Source organism: Tursiops truncatus, chromosome 7 (genome assembly GCF_011762595.2).
Source record: "Tursiops truncatus isolate mTurTru1 chromosome 7, mTurTru1.mat.Y, whole genome shotgun sequence".
Classification (NCBI taxonomy): domain Eukaryota; kingdom Metazoa; phylum Chordata; class Mammalia; order Artiodactyla; family Delphinidae; genus Tursiops; species Tursiops truncatus.
In genome coordinates this window covers 55,246,951-55,270,882 of record NC_047040.1, presented here as the reverse complement: position 1 = coordinate 55,270,882, position 23,932 = coordinate 55,246,951, and the positions used below count along the sequence as shown (strand labels likewise).

The following is a 23,932-nucleotide window of genomic DNA, read 5'->3' as shown; positions in this document are numbered from 1 at the left end:
ATACTTTTTCTATTACGCTCTGGTAGCTTGCTCATGAAATGCATAGGGGTGGTGTAATATCTTTGGGGAGCAGTGTGATGTAATTATATAATCAGGAGCCAAAATGGTTCTCTGGTTCCTGCTGTCCTTTCATTAGTTTAGAAGAGAAAGTGAACGTATGGAAAAGCAGGTCTATGTGTTTTCTTGATCTAAGGCCTTTATGTCTCCCCCTTTTACTTTGTAAGTCTCCCATTTCATTACTTACTAAAATCTTTACCAGAGGGCAGGAGGAGGGGAAAGGTAGAGTTCAAATTGCTTCCCTTTGCGTGTTTTTTCTCCACATCTAACATCACTAGCTAGTATCCTAAGACACTTCTCTTAGAGCAATGAACACTTTGTTTTTTAGTTAATTATGTTTTTATTGCAGAAATAACTGAATAATAAAGTTTCTGTGTTGACAATTTTATTTTAAAAGATTGAGTTGGGTCCACTGATACACTTAGAAGTATATATAATTTCATTTGCATAGCAAATGGGAATGTTAATAAATTATCTGGGGAGGATAAAGTAGCCCATATTAAAGCTGTGTGTGCCCTTCATTTTAAAATTTGGAGCTGGCTGTTGGCTTTAAGTTAATTTTATTCTATTTAAGACATTACCTGTAATAGTTTTTAAAAATTCAAGTTGTAGTAAGAGACTTAGAACCAAAAACAATGGTCCCTCATCCTTCCCCTATCCTGATTCCCAAAGGCAACCACCTTCAGTTTTCTTTTTTATCTAATTTGGTAGGTATTTTCCTCCATATTTCTGTATAATAGACACATATTATAATTATATATATATAATTATAACTTGGTTATTCATCCTTCCTGTGTGCCCAACACTGTCCTAAGAGAATTACAACCGTTTAACTTACTTAATTCTCATAAAAGACCTGTGATGTAGGAATTTTATTATCCACCAGTTCAGATGAGGTAACTGAGGCACAAAGAAACTTATGTGCCCTGGGTCTCAGACAGTGCCTACCTGATTGTCACTCTAAATATTATTCGCTGCGGAGCCAGTTAGGTATCCAATTATTGTTTCCTTTGTTATGTAAATGTTTTCATTTCCTGGAGTTAAGATTTCTTTGAACATCTAAGTCGACTCACATCCTGTACAACTCTCCAGTCACACCTTTTATTAGATCCCTTCCTGTCCCAGGGACTCCCTGCTTTGGCCTGCTGCTGTTCTTTGGTCTGGATTCTCTGTCTGCTGTCAGCTTCTCCCTCCTGGGGTTGGTCTCTTATCTCCTGCATCCCACATCTCTCTCTTTCCTTGTTTTTCTCTCTCAGTTTGCGGGAACACATCTGCCAGTGGCTTCATGAGAAAGGGTGTTAATATTTCTTTTACACCTAGGAAGTTGATTTTTTTGAGGCTTTGCATGACTGAAATGTCTTTAATCTATTCTTCTACTCAATTGTTGGCTTGCCTAACAATTCTGGGTTGCAACATTTTCAGTCAGAATTTCGAAGGACTGCTCTATTGTTTCCTAACTTCCAAAGTTGCTTTTGGGAAGTATAAATCATTCTTATTCCTAATCCTTTGAATGGTACTTGATCTTCTCTCTTTTAGAATCCTCTATGCCTGGGGTTTGCCAGTTTCACAAAAATCTGCTTTGGTTTGGGACTTTTTCCCCATCACTGCTTGATAAACGCTTTCAATCTGAAGGCTCATTGTCTTCAGTATAATGTTCTTGTAATCTTTTTTTTTTTCCTTAATAATTTCTACTTCACTATTTTTTCTGTCCTATTTTGAATGGCGCTCCAATTGGTTGGACATTGGATTTCTTGTACTGATTTCCTTATTTGCTTTTTCTTTTTTTTTTTTAAACATCTTTATTGGAGTATAATTGCTTTACAATGGTGTGTTAGTTTCTGCTTTATAACAAAGTGAATCAGTTATACATATATATATGTTCCCATATCTCTTCCCTCTTGCGTCTCCCTCCCTCCCACCCTCCCTATCCCACCCCTCTAGGTGGTCACAAAGCACCGAGCTGATCTCCCTGTGCTATGTGGCTGCTTCCCACTAGCTATCTGTTTTACATTTGGTAGTGTATATATGTCCATACCACTCTCTCACTTCGTCCCAGCTTACCTTTCCCCCTCCCTGTGTCCTCAAGTCCATTCTGTATATCTGTGTCTTTATTCCTGTCCTGCCCCTAGGTTCTTCAGAACCATTTTTTTTTTTTTTTTTTTTTTTAGATTCCATATATCTGTGTTAGCATACAGTATTTGTTTTTCTCTTTCAGACTTACTTCACTCTGTATGACAGACTCTAGGTCCATCCACCTCACTACAAATAACTCAATTTCGTTTCTTTTTATGGCTGAGTATTATTCCATTGTATATATGTGCTACATCTTCTTTATCCATTCATCTGTCAGTGGACACTTAGGTTGCTTCCATGTCCTGGCTACTGTAAATACAGCTGCAATGAACATTGTGGTACAATTTCCTTATTTTCTTGTCTCTTCTTTCCCATTGCCCATATTGACTTTTCTCCCCTTACTTTCCAGGAATAATAATATTTTAAATTTATAAGCATTTTCCTGTCTGCTGCTCCTTTTCTAATAGCATGCTATTCTTCTCTCATGGATACACTATGGTCTCTTCTTTTTTTTTGCGGTACGCCTCTCACTGTTGTGGCCTCTCCCGTTGCGGAGCACAGGCTCCGGACACGCAGGCTCAGTGGCCATGGCTCACGGGCCCAGCCGCTCCGCGGCATGTGGGATCTTCCCGGACCAGGGCACGAACCCGTGTCCCCTGCATCGGCAGGTGGACTCTCAACCACTGCGCCACCAGGGAAGCCCTGGTCTCTTCTTTTGAAGATATTAATTATAATTCCTTGAAATTCTCTTCTGTCCCCTGAATTGTCTGTTTCCTCTGAACTCCTTGTCTCTGTATTTGGTGGTTTCCTCAAATGCCTGATATCCTTGGTAGTCTACTTACTCATGGAAGAGTAAAGCACTGCTACGCTCGCCACACACGCATACTTGGGGATGGTGTCTGTAGATGGCTAACCTCATCGCAGGGTGAGCACACGGCCAGCTGGTCCTGCTGCAGGTCCCCATGTGTCAGTATCTAAACTCACTTCCTCTGGACTTTCCAATCTCGTGCTTGGTAATGGCGTGAGCACGGGTGTTGGCATTCTGAGAAAAGAGTATGTAGCTTCTCACCTTTGAGGATATAGACTTTCACTTCATTCTCTTACTTTCAAAGTGCACCTCACGCTAACTTTTCTTTAACTGGTGTCCCCAAGTCTGGGGTTCAGTTTCTTTGGCAAATACACTGGCTTCCTGAATAGATGGGGGAAGAGTAGTTCTCTGACTACATGGAGAGGGGATGGAGACTTGGGGACTCAGTGTTTTCATTACCCCCTCGCTCCTGCTCGCCCCATGTTTATGGTATCTGATGCCTCTGGTTCTTGTGCTTTGACAGCTCCTGGGGGAACACTGTTTCTCAGGTGTACCCCTTCCTCCACTCTCTGCCCCTGAAGGCACTTGGGTTGGACCTTCCTTTTCTTTGTTAATCTACGAACCATCCTCCCTCCATGAAAAATGGAATTTGTGTCCATTTCTTGTTCTCCTTGTTGTTTTGGGATAATTTTTGAAAGGATGAGGGGATATAAATGTCTTTCTCTGTCATTTCTGTCACCTTGAAAAGGTAAGTCAGTTTCGTTGGGTTTGGATCTTGCTACTACTAAGTAAATTCTAAAAGTCCCTCAAGTATGAAATAATTATCCGTGATACTCTGGAAATCAGTGTTGTAAACACAATGACAATGCACTGAAATTTAGAGAGATTGTTGCCTGTGAAAATGCTACTGTTTAGAACTAGCTGATGAATTAGAACAGTAAGAATAGAGGTGGGATAATGTCAAAATAAGGTAATTCAGCTAGAAATTTAATTGGAAGATAAAATCGAATGCCATCTAATAGACTCACGTTCAGAATGCCGAATCACTGTTACGCCATTGGTTATCACGCATTGTATGATATGATGGACTATGTTTTGCTGTAAGGTTCTATGTAGCCACTCCTGCCGCCCCCACTACCCCGTCCCTTCTTGGAAACCCAGCATCTAGCTCTTAAACTATTTGTATCATCGATACTTTTGAGAGTTTAATAAAAGCCACAGACCTTCTCCTCTGAAATTACTCTATGATTTTATGGTGTTCAAAGAACATGGAGCCCACCCCTGGATCCTTGGAATAAAGGATACCTCAAGTACAGCACACACACCATCACACGAAACATATTTACCTCTCTTGACTGTGGTGCCTGAGTTACTGAAGCAGCACCTATCTCTTGACTGTGACTTAAAGCTGCCTGGTAAGTGGTTTCAGAGAATCGTCAGGCCTGAAAAGTATCCACCTGCCACTAAGTGTCCATTTGCCCCTCCCCACCTTCATCCATCTTCTTTCTAGTCCTATCCATTCTGACCTACACTTTACACACACTGAGGAGAAAAAGTCAACTGCCACTGAAGACAATATACTTTCAACAGAGAACAGAGTGGCAGTAGGAAGTATATTTTAATGTGTTTCTCCTATGCTTAATTCTATTTTATTTTCAAATAAAATGATATATTTGCTGCTCCTGATCCAATAATTATGGGTTTTATTGACCACTACTTTATTCTATCCTCTCACCTGTATTCCCCCACGGTCCATATCAGAAATATATAGGTATGTGGTAAAGCAGTGAATACCATATACCTAAGTAAAGAGATAGCCATGGCATATAGAGCTAGTTCCCATGTCACCCTCTCCAGAAAAGCCTGTGACTACCCTCTGAGTAGGTCTCCTGTGACAGTCCTTCACTGGGTTAAATGTATACTGGGATAACCTTATTCCCAGCCATTAGAGCATATAATCACTGGAATGCCAAAGGACCCAAACAATAAGATTGATTTGAAGGGTTTCACTACCCAGTAGTTTCCTATCACTTAGTCAACATAAAATTTAAACCAGTGAGGATGTGCATCAAAATATTACCAGTAGTGGGATCACAGATGACTTAAATTTTTTTCCTTTGTGCCCAAAATTTCCATAAAGAATGTTTATTCATTAGAATACATATACATTATGTGTGTGTAGGTAAATTCTTTTTTGTTTTAGAAGTAAGCCCGTGTTTCATCAAAATGTCCTACCTTGGAATAAAACAGTGACATCCTGAAAAGTGTCCATTCATTCATTTATTCATTGAGCAAATGTTGATTCAGCATTTACTCCACTGCAGGCTGGAACGGAGAGCTAAGGAAGAAAGGTGCATCTGGCCCTTGTTGCGCATATAGTCTGGTCATGCCTTGTGCCAACCAGAACAGTGCCATGGAGCACCCTTTTCTAGTGAGAAACTCTCCCAACATCGGTTGCAATTTGTCGCAGAAAGTGATGGTGAAAGTGGCTAGCTCCTGCTTTGTTTCTGGAGACGGTGCATCATGGTCTGCACGCCCGTTGTCATGTATGCAGCTACGGTGCGGGAATCTGAGAAAGTGATGCCAGAAATTCTGCCTTCACGTTTCTTTTTGAACTTGGCTATCAGAGGTACTGAATGACGAGGAATTTCCTGGATAATCCTGTTGATTCTGAGATCTGGCAGATGGCGGACTAAGAGGGAGAGAATCCGGTGATGTACTGGAAATTCCTAACGGTCCCAGAAATTCCAAACCGAAGAAGGTCCTTGGCTCCAAATGCTCCTCCGTGGATGCTGGCAGCCGGCACTGCAGTGGAGTCTTCCACGGATTGGCTGAGGTTAAGAGAGAGCATGATGGGCTTTTGTAGAGCTTTTCTTCTCCCCTTCATCTTTCTCTTTCCTTGGATTAGAAGGGCAAAGAAGACTGCTCAGACCATTCCAAGAGGTTTGGAAGAACATAGTTTCTCAAGGAAGTGCCTTCTCTAGAAGAATCTGCACACCATATCCCTAATCGTGTCATCATGTCTCAACTGATCTAAACATGACTTCATACCTTAGAAGTGATGTGAGCTTGGGGACGAAAGGTAGCATTTAGAGAAGCATCATTTAATTCCTGGTGTTTCTTAATTTCTGGTATGCAGTGTTGCAGGGGCCCTGTCTGGGGCCTTTGTTTGGTACATTATTAAAATCAAATTTACTGTAGCCAAATAATGCTCGTTGAGGGTTTCATTGTAAATGCCACATACAAAGTGTGTTGGTCTTCTAAAGAAAGTCCCAAACTACAATGCTGATGGCTGGTCCAGCTGTGCTAGACCATCCTTCACATGTGGTGTCTATCAGTGAAACTCAGATCTCCTAACAAGGACGGAAGGTTCTGTGAGAAGGGTGCCTCTGTCACCCTCCCAACTCAGCCCATATCCCAGCTGACTGGATCAGAGTGGATCAGAGTAGTAAGAGCATTAAGCCCACAAGTTTGGGCTTCACGGGCATTTACAGCAAGTCCAGCGTGCTTTATTTTGGGATCTATTTTTTTGCTTCAAGATGGAATGGCCACCTCTTAACATGTAAATCCTGGGGGCAGGCTGATGGATACCAACCTATTCAATTTGCTCCAAAGCAGTGATTTTAGGCAGAGGACTTTCTCAAGCTTTAAGATAGAAGTAGATTTCATTTGCTTACCAAGAGTGCTACGAACAAATTTATGCTTAATGCCATATCCTATCTTCCTTTTAAAAAAGATCCTGTCTTTGCCAACCAGAGATAGTGGGTAATGAAAACACAAGGGGGAGAAGAACAGATATTCACACAAGCGCAACCTTCCATTGCAGGAAAAAACCCTACTGGACAAACCATAGCATCTAGATTTAACGGTCATACTCCCTTGGTGTTTACAGATATGTTTGTCTGCCAATATTTGGGTCTGCTAGGCTGAAAACAAGGCACTTCAGTCCCATTTTCAGGTCCAGACACCAGAACCTTACCAGCTGTTAGGGGACCACCAACCACCAGCACCATGTTTACATGTCTCCTTCACAAAAGCATGCGATAACAACACAAACCAGTTGTAGTCTGTCTGATTTCCACAGGAGTCGGATACTTTTGATCAAATTTGCTTCTCTTTCTTCTCAAGATATTAGTCAATTATTGATTTGGCATTAATTAAATACTGATTTAAGTCCACAATAATCCTTTCCTCAAGCTCAGAGTTGGAAAGACCTTACAGTCTACACTTACGTACTTTCTTTTACAACCAGAAGCTCCTGAAGGCACTTATTATCAAATTGCAAAACCTAAGTCATGTTTTGGACACAACTTGTCTCTGATTCTCAAATGATATTGCGAATGCTTGTAAGTCTCAGAATGGCAAGGCAGCAAAACTGGTACAAGTATGTATGTTTGAGTAGATGATGCATGAATTATAAAAAATGAATTGATTGTAATCAATTTTATTTAGTTATTTTTTAACCACCTCCTTGACTTAATTTTTAACCTACTTGTTACCCTAATTTTATAAAATCATCTATTTTGTAAAGTTAAAAGCATATGAAAAATAGAATTCTGTATTGAGCCCCCATGTACTCATTACCTAACTTCAGGAGGAAGCCATGTTCCTCTGTCTTGTTTCAGCTACCTCTTCACATGCACGGTTTTGTTTGTTTGCTAGAATATTTCAAGGCAAACCTCTGGCATCTGTCAATACTCTTTATTTCATTCTCAAGAGGTCTTGATGTGGTCAAATAAAAATCGGTCAATATATCTCTGCTCTCATATTTAGATAAAATGTGTGAAAACAAATACAACCAGTAAAAGGAAAATTTCAGAGTAACTATCTTAAGACTTTAAAAATTGAGGTTTTTCCTTCAATTTAGATAATACAAAAAACAGAGCTACATGTATGTAGCATGCATACTGTATTTCAAAAAGAGACAAAAGAAAAACCACATTAGATTCTTAAGGACTCAGTTTGTAATACTAAGAATATATGCGCTTTATGATTTTTTGGATAAAGATAGCATGTTTTTTCATGTTTAGAAATATGGTTTATATTTTATGATAAATTGCGAGTGAATTGAATATAACATGTGGTGTGTGAGCACAGAAAATGAAGCACATCACCTGGTGCACATTAATTGTGCAGACAGACTGTCCTCTCCAAGTGCCACAAAAAAGCGAGGTTGGTGAATTTCAAGAATATGAGGCCTCTTCAAAACTTACCCAAATTTTTATTACGCATCATTGAGCTAAAATTAAACACGAGACTAGTGAAAAAAAACTTAAAAGTTCCCAGCTTGACACCCTTAGGTGCCAAGTTTCAGCCTCAAGAAGGTGCCGCTACTAAGTCATAAACCATGAAAAATGACTGGGGCTCTACTCCTGGGTCTCCCTGACCTGGAGGATTTGGCTGGCATCATAAAATACAGAGTGACAGATTAAGCAGTTTACCAACACCGTAAAAATCGCAGGAATAAATTCACTGTAATCAAAAATCCTATATTGTAACTAGGCAGCCCCAGCCCTGAAACCACATACATTTCCTGACAAGCCTGTGTCCATGGACAAGAGCTTATATTCTCCCCGAAACAACGGCACAATTATGTTCATACACTTTTACAGTTTATGTGTCCTAAGAAAAATACTCAGCTCTGGCTGATGGTGCGGGAGAATTTATTTTCACTAGAAAGGGAATGACCCATAACTCACGAATGGCAGCGCTTAAAGTGAGTTATGGAGGGTACTCTCCTGTGTGAGGAAATGGATTGCATTATCCTTCTGCCCAATTGTTTGTTTGATTATTAGCACACCAGGTTCTTAAGTATGTGCGGCTTTGCCTTTTTCCTTTTGTAAAATAAGTGTGGAAAAAGGGAATGTCGGCTAGAAGCATGGGGTACCTCACTGGAGCTCTGAGAGGTGGCAAGAGAGAATAAAAATAGAACCCTTCTTAAATGATTAAAAGCCAGAGTCTTAAATGTAATTTAAACACAGTATTCAAATTGATTAGCTCCATAGTGCCCAGTGCTGGTATTCTGCAAAAGCATTAAAAATCGCTCCTTTCCTAAATTAAAAATTTGCCTTCTTTGAAGTTACATTGGAATTCAAGATATACCTACATGATGATTAAAGAATTGGTATTTCTTACATACAGATTTTATTGTATTATTCTGATAATGCTGCTATTTATTTTAAAGTAAATATAACTAGTTACTACTTACAAGGAAATGCAATGTAAAGTGATGTTTGATGATAATAAATACGATTATTGTTTGTTACTTTGTTACTGTGAGTTACAGAACAAGACCGCAGATCTCTTTGTACCTTCCAACGTTAGGACCTACAAAGAAACTAGATTTCCGTCAAGATTAGGATCCTGGTTATTGAGCAAAAATATTTTATTTGAAAATTCAACTGGTTCTGTCCTTCTCTGGGTTGGAAGGGGAGGGAGAATTACAACTGTGCTTCTAAGATCTCCTTCCAGAAGGAATTTTCTACCTCAAAAATCAAGGACTTCAATGCAAACGGCAGACAGAGGACAGCACATTATCCTCAAGCTAGTGAACAGGAAGGATTTTTCTTCCTAAACGTCCCTTCTGCTCTGTAGTTTGAATTATCAATAAAACGACTTGGCTTATCTCTGAAAATAACCTTGTTGACAACCCAAATATGGACTTAAACGCGCTACCTCCACATTTAAGATTTAAGAAGCCCCCAGTAAATGTCAGGAGGTGTCAATGTGTTTGCTGCAATACTTGGTTATTATTAGTGTTTAACTGCAATTCCCAACCAGCACCAGGCCACCAGCACCACCATAAATTTTAATGTGATCATGTGCTCATCTCTTTTCATATCCAGTGAATTCTACAAGATCATAATATTCTATATGAACCCTAGCTGAACCTTAGTGTGATAGGAAGAAAGAACAAGATTTCTAGCAATGATAGCTGTTCATCATTTTATAGTTTTTTGAAAAACTGGACACTGAGCAGCACGGGTCCCTGAATAATACGACCCTAAACTGAATCCACTCATTCAGTGAATCTTTATTGAGCCCTACAGGATACTGGGCATGGCCCAAAGTGCTAATGAGTACATTTATGGGATAGTGAAGAATACTGACTCTTAAGGAAACCTGTTTTTCCCCCTGGAAAATCTGTCAGAGCTCATACATCATTTATAAAACCGAAAAATGCCCCTGCAACCTTGGCATCACCACATGCCTTTTTATTTGACAGAATACAAACAAAAGCGTGGTCGGTTCCTGTATCTGGTCTACATTGTGCATGTAAGAAATGTGCTTATCGTCTTTCACTATGTATGTGCTTGCTGGAATATTTATTCTACAAGCTTCTATAAATAAAGAAAATTTGTATAATTATTCTTGATCTATCTGCAGTTTTTATTCCCTGTTTTAACCACAAATAGTAACTGGCACTGCAGACTGCATTTATCCAAGGAATTAAAAATATTTGGTAAATTTTAACTACCTAAATATCTCTTTAGAAGCAAAGAATAAGACTGAAGCTTTCATTTTAATATTTGGAATTTCAGGCCAGAGGCTTGTAATAATTTAATAAGTCATTAACAGGATTCCCAGTGAACTAAATTTCCACCGTTTATACATCAAATTGCCTATCCTACAATGCAGTTTGTTCTTTTTCTTTTTAATTTCTAAAGGAACAAAACCTCTTTGTTACCTAGACATGAGGTGGAATACTTTTGCAAAACATGATTCTGAATGAATGAATTCACTCATTCATGAATAACTTTATATTCTGTGTCTGAAATTATTTTAGGGTTAAAGGTTGGGAAGCCGGTTCTTATATGTATAATTTGCTCTGTTGTACATCGTGTCATAGTTTGCTCATCAATGACACACAAATGTGCATCTTCCCATTCCCAGAGACAATGGGCTTGGAAAAATACACACCCACAGATGTTAGACACATGGAGAGTGCCATACTATTCACACTAATAGCTCTGCGGGCAAGGAGGCAGCCCTAATACAGGTCCATCTTGATAGGAGGGGCTCTTTTCGGCACACTGGCTTTGTTGGTGTCTCTTTTAAGAAAAGAGTGTGGCGTGTGTGTCTCAGTACTTCTTGTCTTAGAAGAAAAGAAGCATTTTCAGGGAATGTTGGTAAGGTTTCCGCCCCCCACCCTTCTTTCCAGGCAACTGGCTGGGAAACTTTGCCTTGGAGTGCCATCTAGAGGAAAATTTCGTGCACATGCGCCATGCTGTCTTGGTTTTGTGACTCAGGCTGAATGAATGAATCCAGGGGTTAATGTATGATGATTTTTTACTTTCATTTTTTGGTTCTAACTCAACACATGCAAATGGAATATGGGATAACTAGAATGTAAATAAAATCACTGATGAGAACAAAACAGTGAAAGACCCTAACAGTTTTCAGGAGTACCTGAAGCATTAGTGCCCACTCATGGAGAAAAGTAGGTTATCATTTTGCCTACTTTGCCTACTGAGGTCGTATTCCAGAAGTTAGAATTGATGAGGGAATTAAGTTCACTTTTTCTTCCCTGATCAAGTAATATTTATTATTTCTATAATTATTTTCTTAGTGAAAAAATTCTGATTGACCAGGCTGCCCATGGTCAAGTTGGAGAGGAGACTGCTTGTGTTAGGGACAAACAAAAGTTGACATTTTCAACCTACTGTAACCCTTAGTCAAGTTCAGCAACATTTAATGAGCAGAAAATAATATCTTTTCCAGATGTGGCTATTCTATTCAATGTGAGGGAGAAAAAAATAACATTCACCAATGTATTTTCCCCAAAGTCATGTTTTTATTTTGCAACCTCTGCCCACCCTACTCCCCAGCCCCACCCCCGGCCAGGAGAACTTTAAGAGTGAATTCTTCTCTTTTTGAGCTAGTATTAATACGAAAACAAAACCCAGACTTTCTCAAACAGTGATACTCTTCAAGGTTGCTGAGCGGACTTGCAAAAACAACTATACCCTTGAAATATTTTGGCAGTAAGAGTACCTCCATTGTGGTTGACATAGGTTGAGAGTTCTGCTGTCTTCAATTTCTCAAAAAGGATCAAGATTGTCCATATTGTGGAAACATTTATCGAAGAAAACTGGGTGTGGATTCCATTTTCTCCTAAGTGTCCACCTGACCCCGAAGCTCTTGCCAGCTTCCCCCATCCCAACTATTTTAAGGCTTGTCGTAAAATCTATTTCTGCTTTTGACATCTCCAATCCTTTGTTGAACAAGGTTCCCACTTACTTATTTTGGGAATTCACCACAAATCCATATGTTTTCCAAAATAACAGGTTAATAATTTCTTTATTAAATGTCCTCTGTGAGCCATGTACATAAACTCTACACACAGAAAGTTATTCCTTGTCTACTGAGATCTGATATGGAAAAGCAAGACGAAAGCGTTTTTGTTTTTGTTTTTTTCATGTAATTTTGGCACTTCAGCAATTAAGGCTCACAGCTCAAAGCATCTTCCTTCCTCATTTGGCTGCTTTCATGGTGTATGTTACAGCGAGATGGGGCCAGTCCAGTTTTTCCAGGTTATTCTCCTTGCTCCTTAAGCAGTTAAGGACCCAAAAAACAAGTCCTTGAGTATAACAATGAAGACATTTTGGTCTCATCTTCTTATGCTACATGTGCATTTGAGTTCAAGTCAATCCAACACAAATTTGTTGAAAACCTACCAAGTACATGATTGAGTATAGGGTGCTGGTCATGCTCTCAACAGATAGATTAATTAAGATTATTGCAAGAACAACAAATTATCTCTTTAGCCTCAAGCTGCTTACTTTATAGGAGAATGAGAGATCTTTAACTTAAAATACACAGCAGAAAGAAAGATGTGTTGTACTAGACACAGTGCAGAGAAGTAAGTAATTACTGATGATTGCTGATGATTACTGAAATTATTGATGATTAATGGAAAGCAAAGACTTCACGGGAAAACTGGCATTAGATCAATGCCTTTTAAAGAATGAGTAAAATTTTAGTAGGTAGAGAAGTGGGCAGAACATTTCATGAGGAAGGAATGGAAGTCTTCCTTCATGTGGACCAAAGGAAAATGTCATTTGGAGTTCCTTCTTTTGGGTTTAAATTTTAATCTGGGTGCAAAGATGTAAGGTATTTGGATTTATGTTATGAGAATCCAAAATAGGTCTCCTCTTTTTTGTGAGTGTGGTAAATATGTTTACACACACACATATGGGCACATATATATGTATATATCACCAGGAGGCCAAAGAAACCAATATATTTAAGCCAGAGACCATTTTACTTGATGATAGCTTAACAGTGTAAGTGCAAATAAAACCAAAACAAGCCTTATTTTTTGCCAGCAAATGGAGGTGAATATAGGATTTTGTTTCAGTCTTTGCCACAAACATTTCCTTTTAGATTAAATTCCAAGGCTTACGTCTGGCCAGCTGCCCTGGCTGTCCCCATTAAAACAGACTGGCCACCTTAACTGAGTTACGGCACCTGGAGCGAAGGTTTGAAGCCTAGTGTACCCTTAAACCCTGAGAGCATTCACTCCTACTCCTTCCTTCCCGGGGCCTCCTTGGACCTTCTCTCAGATAAGCATCTCTCAGGATTCCCGTGTCCCTGGGGGTAATGTTCACACACCCCGTCTTTGGCTTTCTACCAGCCTAGAAAGTCTTATCCAGTGGATCTCTTTGTTTAGTCATTCATCCCCATATCCTCTGCAAAAAGATTGCTTTGAAAATCCAAGCATTTCTTTTGTTAAAAAAAAAACAGTTTCCCAAGATAAAACATTAAAAAGAGACTAAAGCAATCATTCCAAGACTACACCTGCTTCAAGGTGTCAGAGATCTTACAGCCTTAAAGCTCAGAGATCATTGTGAAATATATACTCCCATCACCAGGGTAGGTAACTTCCAAAATAAAATAAGTCACAGGGCAATTTGTCAGAGAAATGGGAACGTGAAGGTGAAGCCTGTAGGTCCTCACAAATGACAGATGACCTTCTATCGTCACCGAACACACTTACAGTTAACATTGCGAACATCAGCTGGCACACGTTGAAGGCATGTCTCCAGTTGTGGTATAGAACCATCCGATAATTTTTCCTTACTGTCAGAAGCCACCTACACAGTGTCTGAAATGGGAAGGGAAAGATTATGTCAGGAAGTTGTATGTATCTCCGGTGGACCATTACCAAAATGATGTCTTCTGTCTGAGTAATCCTCAACCATTGAAGTCCTGCCACAAGCATCTCACAGGATTCTCACGGTAATCCCACCAGGTGTGCAGGGAAAGTATTAACTTCCCCAATTTTATTCGGGAAACCTGAGGCTCAAAGTGGCTACCATATTGTTCCAGGTGCACTCCTGGGATCGCCCATGACAGAACATCATACCTCATAGTCGATTTTAAATTTCTGTACCATCCCCAGCTCCATGAACATCCGAAGAGCAGCCGTGATCATGGTGTCAACATCGAGAGAAAAGTCATCAAAATGTATGTCGTTGATGGCAAGTTCTGACACCAAAGGGATGTTGGCTGCCTACAAAAGCAGAAGACATAAGTCAAGCCAAGTTCACCAGCTTTCCCAAACCCTTCATCTTGCTCTCCTCTCCTACTTACCAGACGTGCCACATAAATCAGACCTGACCTGCACTTACACTCTGATACAGCTGAAGTCTGAGCTGGAAATGTCTTTTGTTTCTGAACTGCTAATGCCCCAAGCAAATGAAGGGGGTCGGGGAGAGGGAAGCTAATCTGAAGAAAAAATATACACACTGGATCTAGTCTGCAGAATTTAGAATACAAAGCAGTCTAGTTTACTGAAACTGCAGTCATACAGTATATTCTGATGCATATTACAGAGCACTAAACACAAGAAACATCTGGGCAGCCAGCAGCTGTGAATTTTAATTGCCACTATTCAGGAGAAGGACATGGGAATACACCACTTTGCCTTGTTTCTTACATCCTGATATCCTGTAGCTGTGTACTTGCTCTTTGTTACACACATGTTCTGTATATTCAGAAAGATGGAAAGGATCAGACAGCACATTTCTAGTGCAAAATGTGTTTCTTAATAGGATAGAGATGTTTGCAGCATATGTTTCATTGAAGGAATAAATTTGCAATATAGTTTAGTGACATTCTATAAAAACATCACAACATAATTATAATACTGGTCGTACATATTCAGTGTTTTCAAAACACTCACTCATGTTAAGCAGCTGTCAGTCAGTTGCCCTACACAAACTTAAAGGGCATAAAAAGTCTTGGGGAATAATTATTTTTGCTGGTTTCATTGGGCCACTCTTGATAAGGGAATCATTTCTATGTTTTCAGATTATCAGAGACCATTCTGTGTTCATATTCCTAGTCTATTCACTGGGTGTAAACTACCCAAGGAGTAATTTATGCCCTGGGACCGCTTTGGCCGAGCAATGAAATCCAACTCTGCTCGCTCTAAGCATCCCAGAAACCACTGAATCAATCCTTCTTTCTCAGCCCCATGCTCCTCCATAAGAGCAAACACCTCTAGGCTAAAATCCAAACACTGGTTATTCACCACAGCATGGAAGAACAATGAACAGATACATACATTATGGGACAATTTGCCTGCTATTCTGCTGATTGTTTATTTTTGTTAAAAATTAATCAGCTTATCTTTCAGTGAATCATTTTACTATATTAACATATTTGTAGAATTCAGCTCCTTGGAATGAAAAAGGTGAGGCTTGTGAAATTCAAACACGGTGGTGGTAGAAATAGTCTTTGTGTGTAGGTGTCCTTATTTGGAGTTCCTGGCCTCATGCTAAGCACTTTAACACCTTGCTTTTTGCTTTAAGAATAATTTAAAACCAGGGACTTCCCTGGTGGTCCAGTGGCTAAGACTCCACTCTCCCAATGCAGGGGGCCCAGGTTCGATCCCTAGTCAGGGAACTAGATCCCGCGTGCCGCAACTAAGACCCGGCGCAACCAAATAAATAAATAAATATTTTTAAATCAAAGTTATATGTGCACATAGTTTTAAGAGTTAGATCTGCAAGGTTAGTTACACACGCGTGCACGTACGTGCACACACACACACACACACACACATACACACACACACACATACATACACATTAGCAGAACTCTTCCAGTACCAAAATTTTCCCTTACCTAGAGGCAACCACGTTCAAATCATCTAGATACACTTTTTTGGGTATTTGGCAAAGTAAGGTGCTTGTGATTTAATTTTTAAATTATTTTCTGATTTAAGCACTATCTACTAACTTCCCCCCATTGAAGATGAAGATGAAGCTGTCTTACACTGTACCTGTCAACCTCTGCTACCTCATACACTATCCCTTCTCACTCCCCAGTATAATAATATAATAACTTTGTTTAGAGAAATATTCAGGGTTTATACTATAATGACTCTGTAAAAGATATTCATAGCTAAGTCATGCAATTTAGTATGATTACTTTTCCTTTCCTCGACAGCATTTTGTATTCTCAGAGTTAATAACTGTCTTCCTTAATGTGCGCTTAGTTTTCTCCATCCTTATCACTAATTCAACCTCGAAACTCTCTACCAATTATCTAAATCTCGTCTGAAAATATTCAGATACTTTGGGTATTCCATCAGTTTTATTAAGAAATATCTGTTGGAACTTTCTGAACTACAATCTGGACTGGCAGTCTTCTCAGCTTGTTATATAGCTTTCATCCTAGATGTTTCCTCACCATAATTTTGGGGGTGTCTTCATCTCTCTTTTATTTCTGTATCCCACATCTTTCTCTTTTCTGGCTCTCTCCTTATTTTGGTGAGACATGTCTTCCAATAGCTTCCCAAGAAAAGGTGTGTGTGCTGGGTAAATTTATGAGAGCTTGCATGTCTGAAATGTCTTCATGTTATTGTCACATTTGATTGATAGTTTGTCTAGATATCAATTTCTAGGTTGGAAATCATGCCATTAGAATTTTTAAGGCATTCTCTATTAGCTTTAGATGTTACTTTTGACAAGTCAGAAGCTATTGTGAATCCATTACCTTTGAAAATGACTCCTCCTCCCTCTCTGTTTTTGTAGGATCTTTTTGCTTCCAGAGTTCTGAAATATCATGAAAATGTGCCTAGGTGTGAGTTTATTTTTAATCATAATCCTAGGTACCTGGTGTGCCCTTTAATCTGGAAAATCATGTCCTTTAATTCTAGGAAAAATTGAAAAATGAACTCTTTGATCATTTCTTCCCTTCTTTCCTTTTCTGGAATTCCCATTATTTGACCTTTGGACTGTTTTTTTTTTTTTCTCTGTTTCCTCCTATATTTCATTTCTTTTCTTTTTTCTCTACTTTCTAGGAAATATTCCCTCTCCTTATTCTTGATATTTTAATATCACAGTTTTCATTTCTAAGAGCTCTTCTTTTTTGTCTGGGTTTTTAAAAATTTTTTTAATAGCACCTTAATTTTGTTTCATGGATTCAATGTCTTCTCTTACCATTGTGAGGATGTTAATAATTCTATTTAACGTTTTCTTCTCCCTTCAGAGTTTACTTCACTCCCTTCATTTTGTTTTAGTTCTCTCTTTTTTATTGTGGTTAGAAAACACATAGCATAAATGTATCCTCTTAATTTTTAAGTATTGTTAACTATATTTACATTGTTGTACAACAGATGTCTAGAACATTTTCACCTTGTGTATGAAACCCTGTACCCAATGAACAACAACTTCCCATTTCCCCCTCCCTCCTGGCAACCACCATTCTCATTTCTGTCTCTATGAATTTGACTTCTTCAGATACCTCATATAAGTGGAATCATGCAGTACTTGTCCTTTTGTGATTGGCTTATTTCACTTAGCATAATGTCTTCAGGGTTCATCCATGTTGTACCATATGACAGTATTTCCTTCTGTTTTAAGGCTGAATATTGTTCCTTTATATGTATTCACCACAATGGTAAATACATTCTTAATCCACTCGTTGATGGTTTAGCCTCTTTCTCAATCAGCTTATCCTTCCTTAATCATTTTAATATATTTGACTGCTTCAGAGGTATTAGAAGTTTTCCCTAGCTGTGTGGTGATCTTTGGTTTTCAGCCCCCATTTAAAAATGCGCCTCTGAAAGCTTCTATTAGAGCTTCTGGGGGCTTCTCTGAAGAGGGATCTGACTGACCTGTTTCCTTGGGGAAGCTACCGATATCTGTATCTTCGGGCCTTTGCTCTTTAGCTACTCAGATTCCCCGGAGAAGAACCTTCTGGGTGTTACAGGGATGGAGATTGGAGGAGCTCAGCATTGGTATATAACTTCATTCAATCCCCTTGTTTCCAGCCTGTATTCCTATCCTCAAGCTCTGCACTGCTGTCCCCCTATCCCAAAAAGCTGCTATTATACCCGCTTCAGAGGAGAAGCCTCCAGTCTTTATGGAGTGGACGTGTGGGATGAAGGATCTGGAGATCTAACTGCTTCTTAGATTCTCCATTTTCTTGTTTACGGCCCTACCTTCATCCCTATTTCCAAAGGTACTTAATTAGCCAATTCCTGAGCTATTTGGGGGAGAGGGGTCTGTGGCATAAATCTGTTTACCTCTCAGCTTTTCCCACTTAGCTTATTTTGGCTTTCTTGGGTTTGCTGAATTAATATTCATCCGTTTTCTAGCTTTCAAAATTTTGTCATGGTTAAATCCCTTCCCAGTTTCTTTATCTTTGAGAATTTCTGCCTTTAAAAAAGTCCCTTTATTGTTGTTTTAGTGGGGCTTAAGGAAGGAGTAAAAGAAAATGAGTGTGTTTACTCTACCATCTTTATCTAGAAATCATTGAAATTAACTTTATTAAATGGTACCTTAAATGATCAGCTTGGAGAACTCAGAGGTAATCCAGCCTTTGATTTAGCCCCTTTGTTTCTGTGTGCATGGCCTGGCTGCAACCATGTAGACCTCTTTCTCTTGTTCTGTGTCCCCATGTGTTTACTTGTGTCATCCTGACCTAGCTTATTAGGCTGTAAAAATCTCAGAGGCAGGGCTTCCCTGGTGGCGCAGTGGTTGAGAGTCCACCTGCCAATGCAGGGGACAGGGGTTCATGCCCCGGTCTGGGAAGATCCCCCATGCCGTGGAGTGGCTGGGCCCGTGAGCCATGGCCGCTGAGGCTGCGCGTCCGGAGCCTGTGCTCCGCAACGGGAGAGGCCACAACAGTGAGAGGCCCGCATACCGCAAAAAAAAAAAAAAAAAAAAAAAAATCTCAGAGGCAGATGGCATGCTTCTTTCCCTTAGGGAAGCTCCAGAATGACTCTCTACTTCCATCACATGTTTCAGGGCTTTGCATACAGAGAATGCCAGGTACTTAGAATGTTCTGTGCTTGTTGTAATTTGTTCAAATTCAAAGTCAAATACAACTGGAAAACCACTTCCCAAGAGGGTAGAAGCCTTGTCCCAGAAGACACAAGTCTTTCTGGTTTCAGGAGAGGAGTTTGGTTCTGCTTTGGCAACCCTCTTACAGCTTGTTGCCAAAGAGCAGAAATGGCGATGCAGACTGCATTGCTGCTCTCCAGGTGCCCCTGTCTTGTGGATTATTAATAGCATATTCCCTGATGCCATTATAAATCCTCTACCCTTCAAAGGCACTAAATTCACTTAATTATCTTAAAAATTAAAGAATATAGGCATTTTTTCATTATGAAATGTTAATGGAAAGGAAATAAGAACATTAGGTTGAAAAATGTAAGATGACCTCTGGTTCACCAAGACCCATCCTTATTGACCTTGTCTTTTTTCCCCTACTAGGTTGAGTGATCCACAGTTAAATAATACCAGTCTACAGATCATCCTGAGCCCTGTCGTAAACCCTTGCTGACACTTGTAGATGCAGAGAAAGTTCCAAGCCTTTCAGGAATGACCATTTTCAGCTATTTTGAGAAGTATGGATAGCTTTCATCTACATTCCTGGGTTCAAGAGCAGTTTCTGGAGAAATCTATGAAGAATAAAGAGTAGTGTGTGTCCTCTGGAGGTGCACATGGAGGTCTAGTCTGCAAAAGATTTGAGAAGAGCATCCCCAAATTTCCTTGTTATAGAGCCATATGCACCCCATCTCTTCTGATAGGTAGAGAATGGGGTCACATCTTCCAAAGCTATAACTACTCTAGCCATAGGATATTAACAAAACAAATCAAAGTCAATTTCTCCAAGTGTCAGTCTTCAACTTTTAAATATTTATAAGGTACCATATCCCTAAATCAAAGAGGAGTGCTACAATCCGAAATAACTACTGAATTAATAGCCAGGAAATAACATTTGGTTAAAAAAACCATTTACTTTATTGTAACAACAAATGAAAACACAGAATTATGAGTCCTGGAGCTAATTTGAATAATGTTCAAGAAGTGGGACTCTAGCTGTCTGGGGGTACCTGATACCCTGTGACCATTCCTCTTCTTTGTTTGGGTCTTAATAGTTAAGTGGCTATCAGAGGGAGTCATAAAACTGTCTCCTCTAAAACTGAAAAGGTAGCTTTACAAAGAGGCTATAAAATGTTAAAATACTATCCTGGACCCCTTGACACAAGAGTATTACATTTTGTGATGCTCAGAAAATGGGAAGAAACAACAAAGTGGGTGGTGGTCCAGCCCTAGAAATTCAAAGGAGAACTGTGTTGTCAATCCAACCCACTCACCCACTAAGCCCTCTGGACCAAAGGATTCTGGGATGAATGAAATAATGAAGACAGGACACTGGGCTGAGGTGATGTGGAAGGGACTGCAAAGTTGTCTGTTTTGCCAGCACTGTTATAGCACTTGCTACATACATGCCAGGCACTCTTCTAGCACTTTATGTATATTAACTCATTTGATTTCCTAAGAGGGATCCTAAGAGGTAAGGAATATTCCTAATCCCATGTTATAGATGAGCCAACTGAAACAGATGATAGAAAATTTGTTCTAATTTGCATTGTTGTGATTGGCAGAGGTGGATTTGAACCTGAGGAGTCTGGTTCTAGACCCTGGCGCCTAACCACTATATTGCCTCTAAAAGCAGACCGCTGCCAAGTCGAAGGGTTTCCCATGCCCGCATTATGCAGCTAACTTGGGTGCACTGTGAGCAGTGTTTGTGATTCCCAGATGACTAGCCTGTTGATCCATTTTTTATGATGGGCAGCCTGGATCCGTTTGAAGGGACAATGTTTTGGTCTGTACTTATTTGAATCCATTTGGGGAAGTCTCTAAACTTGCAACTGACTTTGGAATAAGCTCCAGTTGTTAGCTTTGTTTTGATTACTGTGAACACAGAATCAGCTAAATACTCCCAAGACTATCCTGCAAAAAATAACTTGTCCTCTGAGGGAGCAGAGGCAGACTTCAGGCAAACAACCTTAGCTCAGACTCATCAGCAGAGCATTGATGGGACTCTAATATCACCCTTGGCTGGACAGGATAACTTAGTAAAATAAGGGAAGCAGCAAGCAGGTGATACAGTGGGGTGAGCAGGGAGATGAGGGATCCTTCTGTCTGGATGGGATTCTGTGAAGGTTTCTCTTGTATATTTGGGACACAGCTGAGATATGCTTAAAACACACACGCACTCAGGCTTTAGAGGGACTAGCAGTACTACAAGTAACTAGTCGTTTAGATAGCACACAGGCCCCTGTCCAGTAGGGAAGGGTGAAATTTTAACTAATTTCTATTCTTCCTCAAGAAGGGAGGACACAGGTCTTGCTGAATCTCAGTACAAGTTTGCTTACCTGCACCAACTTCCGAACGGGGAAAACTAGGATACTTAGGTGGCTCACAGATTTATCCACGACATGTGAAACATGGGAAAGATAGAGAATTCCAAAAAGAGGCAGCAATAAAGCTTCAGTAGTGCACCGTCAGCTGACCAAGAATATGCTGGCCCAGCACATTCCCAGGCTCCACCAGCTCTCTCAATCTACACACAACACAGAAGCTGCAAAAGGCTGGGAAGCCACCTGGTGGCGTGTGTGGCAGTGATGTGAAGATCTGAGTCCTCCTCGTGTTCTTGGGGTCAGGCATACAACAATGCCATAATCAACCTCTGCAGTTCATGGGCTAGATTTATATACAGAAGCAGTAAAACTTGGAAGCTAAGAGTGAATATAAATGTCTAAGAACTGTGAAGAAATATTTTTAAAAAAGAATTATTAGGCCTTATTCTATCTCATATTAAAATAAATAATAAACATGGTATATGTTTTTATGTTAAAACTTAGACTTTATCCCTTTAATTCAGCCGATACCATTTTTACCATGTCACTCCCTCTTTAAATGCCTTTAAGGACTCATTGTGGCTTGCTGAATGAAGTAAAATTCCTTAGCTTGGTATCCAAGGCACTTCATAAACTGGTTCTACATTGCCCATACTGTGTTACCATCTTCTAGTCTTCCATGGATGCATCAGGATGGGCAATTTATTATCCTTTTTCTCATCTCTCCCTCTATGGTTGCAGATTATTCTACCCCTCCACCCACAGGGTTTGACTTTTTCCTTACTCTGCCAATTGAAATTCAAGTCCCATTTTCTGTACAAGCTCATTCCCATTCATTCATCCATTCCTTCTTATTTTTTTTAACATCTTTATTGGAGTATAACTACTTTACAATGATGTGTTAGTTTCTGCTGTATAACAAAGTGAACGAACTATACGTATACATATATCCCCATATGCCCTCCCTCTTGCGTCTTCCTCCCACCCTCCCGATCCCACCCCTCTAGGTGGACACAAAGCACCGAGCTGATCTCCCTGTGCTATGTGGCTGCTCCCCACTAGCTATCTATTTTACATTTGGTAGTGTATATATGCCCATGCCAATCTCTCACTTCGTCCCAGCTTACCCTTCCCCAACCGTGTGTTCTCAAGTCCATTCTCTACATCTGTGTCTTTATTCCTGTCCTGCCCCTAGGTTCTTCAGAACCATTTTTTTTTTAGATTCCATATATATGTATTAGTATATGGTATTTGTTTTTCTCTTTCTGACTTACTTCACTCTGTATGACAGTCTCTAGGTCCATCCACCTCACTACAACTAACTCAATTTCATTTCTTTTTATGGCTGAGTAATATTCCACTGTATATATGTGCCACATCTTCTTTATCCATTCATCTGTCGATGGACACTTAGGTTGCTTCCATGTCCTGGCTATTATAAATAGAGATGCAATAACATTGTGGTACATGACTCTTTTTGAATTATGGTTTTCTCAGGGTATATGCCCAGTAGTGGGACTGTTGAGTCATATGGTAGTTCTATTTTTAGTTTTTCAAGGAAATTCAATACTGTTCTCCACAGTGACTGTATCAATTTACATTCCCACCAACACTGCAAGAGGGTTCCCTTTTGTCCACACCCTCTCCAGCATTTATTGTTTGTAGATTTTTTGATGATGGCCATTCTGACTGGTGTGAGGTGATACCTCATTCTCATTGTAGTTTTAATTTGCATTTCTCTAATGATTGGTGATGTTGAGCATCCTTTCAGGTGTTTGTTGGCAAACTGTATATCTTCTTTGGAGAAATGTCTATTTAGATCTTCAGCCCATTTTTGGATTGGGTTGTTTGTTTCTTTGATATTGGGCTGCATGAGTACCTTGTATATTTTGGAGATTAATCCTTTGTCAGTTGCTTCATTTGCAAATATTTTCTCCCACTCTGAGGGTTGTCTTTTCGTTTTGTTTATGGTTTCCTTTGCTGTGCAAAAGCTTTTAAGTTTCATTAGGTCCCATTTGTTTATTTTTCTTTTTATTTCCATTTCTCTAGGAGGTGGGTCAAATAGGATCTTGCTGTGATTTATGGCATAGAGTGTTCTGCCTATGTTTTCCTCTAAGAGTTTGATAGCGTCTGGCCTTACATTTAGGTCATTAATCCATTTTGAGTTTATTTTTGTGTATGGTGTTAGGGAGTGTTTGAATTTCATTCTTTTCCATGTAGCTGTCCAGTTTTCTCAGCACCACTTATTGAAGAGGCTGTCTTTTCTCCACTGTATATTCTTGCCTCCTTTAACAAAGATAAGGTGACCATATGTGTGTGGGTTT

At 39.6% G+C, this 23,932-nt stretch overlaps 1 protein-coding gene across 1 annotated transcript in view; it reads right to left on the bottom strand.

The window, feature by feature from the left end:
• PDE11A (phosphodiesterase 11A) overlaps positions 1-23,932 on the bottom strand; it is a 435,071-nt gene that overhangs the window by 76,645 nt on the left and 334,494 nt on the right. Inside the window, exons 12-13 of the mRNA XM_073806952.1 lie at positions 14,307-14,453; positions 13,938-14,045 (exon numbers count right to left, since the gene is read on the bottom strand). Coding sequence (XP_073663053.1) covers positions 13,938-14,045; positions 14,307-14,453 — 255 coding nt within the window. The remainder of the gene's footprint in view (positions 1-13,937; positions 14,046-14,306; positions 14,454-23,932) is intronic.